At 46.4% G+C, this 6,731-nt stretch overlaps 1 protein-coding gene across 1 annotated transcript in view; it reads left to right on the forward strand.

Annotated features, from left to right (window-relative positions):
- Positions 1-2,350: 2,350 nt before the first annotated feature.
- The window catches only part of vimr2 (vimentin-related 2), a gene marked incomplete at both ends in the record, with an annotated part of 15,108 nt that continues 10,727 nt past the window's right edge, over positions 2,351-6,731 (forward strand). The window contains 5 exons of the mRNA XM_080840841.1: positions 2,351-2,457; positions 3,248-3,389; positions 3,688-3,846; positions 4,014-4,133; positions 6,199-6,294. Of these exons, the coding sequence (XP_080696967.1) occupies positions 2,351-2,457; positions 3,248-3,389; positions 3,688-3,846; positions 4,014-4,133; positions 6,199-6,294 (624 nt within the window). The remainder of the gene's footprint in view (positions 2,458-3,247; positions 3,390-3,687; positions 3,847-4,013; positions 4,134-6,198; positions 6,295-6,731) is intronic.

Raw genomic sequence — 6,731 nt, forward strand, 5'->3', positions numbered from 1 at the left:
CTCAAAGCAGCCAGTTCTCAGAACCAGACAGAGTGGTTGTCACTCCTGACCCCCAACGGCAGCTTCGGACTCTTATTTTGTCACATCAGCAGATTGTAGGGCACCCCCGTCATGTCTTTCGTAATCGCTCATTTCCCACAAACCATCAGTAAATCCTAAAGTATATTCACCCCTCCTGCTTGCTCAGCATTGCCAAAGCAATGATGCTTAGGAAGGAGAGAAATCAGTCACGTATGACGGAAGAGAGCGACTATGTCGTGGTCTGACATTTCCTTGCTTTAGGCTTTTTGGCACAGCTAGGCCACCAGACTGGCTGGAACTATTGAACATAATGTTTATTCCTGTGACTTAAATGTTGTTTTGTTCTTTCCTCTATATGTCATGAGTGTTTTTTTTTGTTTGTTTTTTTTGTTTTTGTAATGGGCCGTCTCATGATTATGGTACTTATGCAAACGAGAACTTGCACGTTTTCACCTCCCCCCTCTCCTATTTTTGGTACTTTTAATTTATTTAATGGAAATAAACATATTTGAAAAACAAAATTGGTCTGTGCATCTGAAATGTCCCACAACCTCTCACACATTTAAAAATGTGCACTGATGGCATGGACACCAGTTCTTTGAAGTTCTGGGAAGAAATCTATGGCAAGAGGAAAGGTTTAGCATCCAACCAGAAGTGCAAAAAAACTGCAGAGTATGTATATATGTAAGGTAGTAATATATAGATAAATAAGATGTATACAGTATGAAATAAGATATGTGCTGTATGAACAGTATTGATAGTATAACTGGCAAAGGCTATGAACATGAACAGCAATATTGCTATTTAGCAGTAGGTAACGTAAATATGACAAAAGTAAATGTAAAGTGCAGGTGTACAAGTACAAGTTATGGAAGTAGTAGAAGTTATGTACAGAATGAGGTAAGAGGCATGATGTGATATAAGTACGATGGATACACTATGGACATGATATGTATATAAATAAATAAATAAATTAAAAAACAGTTCAGTGCAAATGTTCAGTGGCTGGAGGAAGATGTGTGGCGGTCCAGGCCAGGGTGGAGGGGGGAAGCACAGTCACTGGAGGAGGGTGTGTGAGGGGGTAACCAGGGGCATAGACATATATAGACCCTATATAACCCTATATATGTCTTTGACCAGTGGGGCTATTTTCGTGGTGCAGAGTTCAGCAGGGTGTCAGCTGCAGGGAAGAAGCTGTTCCTGAACCTGGTGGCCCGGGAACAGAGGGCCCTGTAGTGCCTCCCAGAGGGGAGGAGGGCAAACAGTCTGTGGCTGGGGTGAGAGCTGTCCCTGGAGATGCTGCGGGCCCTTCACTGACATCTCTTGCTCTGGACAGCCTCAATGGTGTGGAGTGAGGAACCGATGATGCGTTGGGCAGTTTTCTCCACCCTTTGTAGTGTTTTTTCCCGGTCCACAACAGAGCAGCTACCATACCATTCTGAGATGCAGTTGCTAAGGATGCTCTCGATGGTGCAGCGTTAGAAGTTCACCAGAATTAAAGGCACAGTATTTTATTTGTTGTAAGATCAAAATATTTTACACCTGCCACAAAGACGTAGTTCTGACTGAAAAGGTATGTCATTGTTTTCCAATCCTCTTATACTTTTGGTTAACTTGATTCTGAGTTCTTAGAGATTATAATTTGTACTATGTACTATTTTTTGGCTAATGGAAGAGGGCCCTTAGAGGCAATATGCATGGAATTGAAAGGAATAGAGGGAAGTAGGCCTGTTATTTTTTACTAAACCTGTAGTTAGTAAATCATTGCTCCAAGTCAGGATGGTTAGAAGAGGATGGTATAATGAGGCCTCACTCAAAACACGGGTCCCTTACAGGGCTATTTCCCACCGGTGGGAAAATAGTTTTTTGTTCCTGTTGTCAATATGCCTTTAAAGCTTGCAAGTTTCTGTCCTAGAGTCATAAAAAGAACACCCCGAGAAACATTTTATCTTCTACATATACGTATGCCACTTGTGCCTCAATGTTTTTGGTTAGAGGAAATATACAAAAACATCGAGGCATGTCAAACTACCTAAAAAAGTCCAACAGGCCTCAGTCCTTTAGGTTAGGAGACCCTCAGACTCCTAGTGAGCTGCTGACAAACAACGGGAGTCGGTGGTTTATGCCGGATTGTCTCCAGCCTTTGTGAAATCCCCAACTGCTGACACGCGGCCCTATAGTTAGTCTGCTGAGTGGTCCATGACGGCTCCTTCATGTGTGTGTGAGATTCCCAACCCGCCGCGACACACTATAAAGCCCTTGCAGGGCCAGTCCTCAGTACAGTCACTGCTATTCCCCAAGTAACTCAAGCCTCCCCACTGGATTAAGCATGGCCGCCAGGGTGTCCTCGTACCGACGACTCTTTGAAGAAGAGCAGCAGCAGTGGAATGGAACAAATGCTGTGCAGTTTGGAGGACAGGTCCACTCCTCTGCCAGGTCAGTGCCCACAGCTTAACCTGGCGTGGGACATAGCCAGCATCCTGAGTTCAGATATACAGTCAATGAGCCCTGGCAGGACTGTCTCTGTAGAATGACTGTGGACATTGTAAGCTGTTTTTTTTATCCATGTGATGTCAGGTGTATGTTGTGCCCAAAAGTGGATTCAGTGGAGCATTCATTGTGGTGGTGGCAGCAGCAATTTGAGCTTAGCTCTGTCAGTCTGATGAACATCACAATTGGTTGATTAAATCTTTGTGACTTGATTCCCCTCTTCAGCTTCAAATAACCAATTTTATATTTCCAAAAGTTATATTATGAAGGAATGAAGTAGCCTGGGGTGATGAACTGTCGTTAATTTGTTTATTTTATGACCCTAACAATAGTGCTGTGCTGTGTTTACAGAAACCACACCTAGTTACAGCAGGATTGCACTTGACAATGGTGTTGACCTCCAACTGACATCGTTTTGCTTATGAACACAAGCACTCATCTGTTACCATCAGAAGGTCAAAATGGCAGTAATTCAGCACAGTATTTGCACTTTGCAGTGACCGAGAAATGTTTCTGTTATTTTATTTGCAACTCCGTTCATTAAAAGTTAATTCTTCTGTTTGTACTGGTGGAAACACAGGAAAAGTTCCAGAACATTCTGTGGTGGAGTTTGTTTAGCAGTAGGGTGTGGGCCCTCACAAATTTTGCATTACATCAACAAAGAACTCCTCCCATCTGAGGCCACCAGCAATGTAATATTGTGTGACCAATAAAACCTCACCCTTCGCATCCACAGGGGTGGAGCTTCCAGCTGCCCATGGCCTGAGCCAGACTTTGCGGCAGCGCATGCACTAAACAAAGAAAGCGCGATACGATTCGGCAAGGAGCGCTCCCTCATTGCATCCCTCAACGACCGGCTGGCCGTCCTCATCGATGTGGTGAGAATGAGGCTGGGGTGGGCTTCTGAGATAACATCTCACTCCATCTTTGAAATGTCCCACCAAATCATCAGCAAGTGGGTGCTGAAATGTGAGGTCGATGATTCGAATTCTGTATGATTGCTCAGACCGAAATAGTGAAGAAGGGACACCCATTGGTTTTACTAATCCCCTGTAACAGAATCCATAGTAGCGACTGTTGGTCCATGCTACTGTAAGATCTAGGCATAATGCCAATCCATATTACATAAAGCTCACCTAGGCTGTTGAATAAAACATGTCCTTTTCTCTTTTCCAGGGCCGGTGTCTGGAAGAGGAGAATGAGTCTTTGGAGGTGCAGATCCTTGAGCTGAAGGAGCGGATGGGAGCGGAGGGGAAGGACACTTCTGCTACCACCACCCAGGGCCCTTCAGACTACAGCCTCGAGGCTGTGGTGGAGAGACTGCGCCGTGAGAAGGTGCATCATGGCAGATTATAGCCCTCTATCACAGTTGTCATTCTGTACATAGGAAAGATGGGGCCCGAGATAGAAGATACTCCCTAAGGCTTTAGTGTACCATTCACCCTTTTCAGTTATGGTGTTCCTTCAGGCCTGAATATGTGATGGCCTTTGTTTTCCCTCAGGAGGAGATTCTGCGTGACACAGAGGACTCGAGGAAGGAGCTGGAGCTCCTGCAGGCTAAGTACGACCAGGCGGTAGAGCAGCGCACCCTCATCCAGCTGGAGAAGGAGGATGTTGCCGTGGTAATGCTGCACATTCTCGTTTGCTTTTCTGAAAGTGTGCAGCTCTGGACCTGTGAATTGGCACCAAGATGGTTTTATCACAGCATTTATCACTACAAATGTCCAAATACAATATCTACTCCACAGAGAGTTCAGCTTGTTTATCATGTATTAGGGGAACCCACCTGGTAAAGTTTTACATTTTTCCACTAGGTGGCAGTATTGGCTAGTGACTTTTCCCCCCACTCAGTCTTTGCTCATAGGTGCCATTGGCACTGAGGTCTGTCTCTGATTTGACTGCCTCTGGTTACGGGCAGCTTGTCAACACAGCTGCGATCTCCTGCAGATGATATGCCACCGCAAAAAAAAAAAAAACTCTTTTCCTCCATTAACCGTCCCTCAGACTCTAGTCCAACTGGCCGCGGTGCAACCCGACCCCCGCTGCCGTCTTAGAAAACCCCACTCAGGCCAGCCACGCATGTCAGAACACACCCGCAGCCGTGTGAAAACAGCCAGATGTAAAAGAGCTGTTAGCATGACACCTAATTCAACTGTGCCAGGTTTCATATCGCTCAGTGTCTGGGTGCTGTTTCCAAGACATGGTGATTCCATTACCGGTTGAGCTTTGCTCCTAGGCCACTGTAGCATGTGTGCACTGTATGTGTGTGTGCATGTAGGTGTGTGTGTGATGGTTGGGGGAATGGGTGGGGGGGGAGGGGTCGGTGAAAGAGAGGAGTGAGAACTGGTAGAAGGAAAAAAGCAGCCACAGCTGTAGTCTACAACACTCGAACAAGCCTCACTACTTTGTAAGAGGGCAGGCAGGCAATGTAGGGTGGGCTAGGGGGATGGTTGGGGGTGCTGAAAGACCCATTGTGGGAGACCCCGAAAAGACGATCGGCTGCCTCATCGGAAATCATCCTCCAGTTATTAAGGTTGACCTCTGGGCCAAGAATTCCAAGCTCTATCCCTGGAGACCACGCTCTCGGCCTACCAGGGTTCTCAAGCTGTCGGATTTCTGGCACGTTCTCGTTCCTTGGATCACGGTCTGTGATGTCATGGATGCTTGATTACCTGTGGTGTTCCGTGGAAACAATCGGGGGTGATATGGGCGCCTTTCGAATTTCAGATTTTGGAGGTTTTTGGTTACAAGCCCACCCACACTGAAGGGGAAGTCAAAGTCCAACTCAACGCAAAGCCCCACTAGCGTGAGCTCTGCTGGGGAGATGGATAATCTTCAGAGTTCTCTTCCCAGGCTTGCTTGCTAGTATTTGCACAGAGATAAGTAGAGGTGTGGAGTGTGTTTGTGTGTGTGTGTGTGTGTGTGTGTGTGTGTGTGTGTGTGTGTGTGTGTGTGTGTGTGTGTGTGTGTGTGTGCGCAGAGAATAACTGCTGTGCCTTGATGCACATCAGGAATCCATGCATGATGAGTAGATGCAGTCTGATAGCCTCAGCTAAAGCTGCTGCTTCTTCCTCAATATGACTCCTCCTCCTCCTCCTCCTCCTCCTCTCTTCCTCCCCACTTCCTCCTCTTCCTCCTCTCCAGCCCTCCTGGATGCTCGCTGTAGACATTCAGATGCAAATGCCGGCTGCCCCTAGTAATTGAATTCATCACCAGTTAATCAGGCACTTTAAAGGCCTGGCTGAGCTCGAGCTCCCTGTAGCTGAATGCTTCGAAGGACAAGGAGGCTTGAATGTAATTACTCCCTTCTACCGTTACAGGAGATCTCCTCTGCTCCGCATTGCAGTGTGGGCATACCTGCCCATGGAAGGAAAAGGGACGAAACTGAATGTGTGTGTGTGTTTGTGTGTGTGTGTGTGTGTGTGTGTGTGTGTGTTCAAGTGCCAGTGTCCCCACACATGTATTCTTTCAGTGGCCGGAGATGTGTTTATGTATGAATGTGTTTGTGTGTCTATGTGTTCTTTTCATAACATAGATGTAAATGTGGTTACATGCGTGTGTGTGTGTGTGTGTGTGTGTTTGTGTGTGTGTGTAAGTGAGAAAGAGTAAAGCGAGCTTGGAGTGTGACAGCAGAATTTGAGACCTTGTTTTGTCTGCGGTCTCGGACCTCTCTGCTGCCCTCTGTAGGATGTTGATGCCGTCACAACCGATTGTCTGGCATTGAGGGAGCAAGTGGCCATCTATGAGGACCAGCTGGCAAAAATGGAGCAACAACATGAGGAGGTAAAATTCCTGCAGTCAAATAAAAACTGGATCAGATTGCAGACTCTCTATCTCTCACTCTCTCCCACTCTCTCTCTCTCTTTCTCTCTCTCTCTCTCTCACTCTCTCCCACTCTCTCTCTCTCTCTCTCTCTTTCTTTTTGTCTGTCTCTTTGTCTCTCTCTCTGTCTCTCTCAGGTCAGTGCAACACCATTCTCTGAGCTTTGGTGATTGCGTTGACGTGCTCATAAGTAACTTTATGGTTGAGCAGGTTAGAAGATGTAGAGTTGAATCCGTCCCTCTAAGATCTCAGACTGTTCAGTGATCAGTGTACCTAGAAATTCTACCCAGCAGCCATGCTGATGCAAGGACAAATCTTCTAGTTTCCCTCATAAAGTGCTGGTGTTCTCCTGGCATCTCGTGTCATTATATCACCAAACTTTACCAGGCTGTAACCTA

The sequence above is a fragment of the Sprattus sprattus genome (genome assembly GCF_963457725.1).
Source record: "Sprattus sprattus genome assembly, chromosome: 6".
Lineage (NCBI taxonomy): Eukaryota > Metazoa > Chordata > Actinopteri > Clupeiformes > Clupeidae > Sprattus > Sprattus sprattus.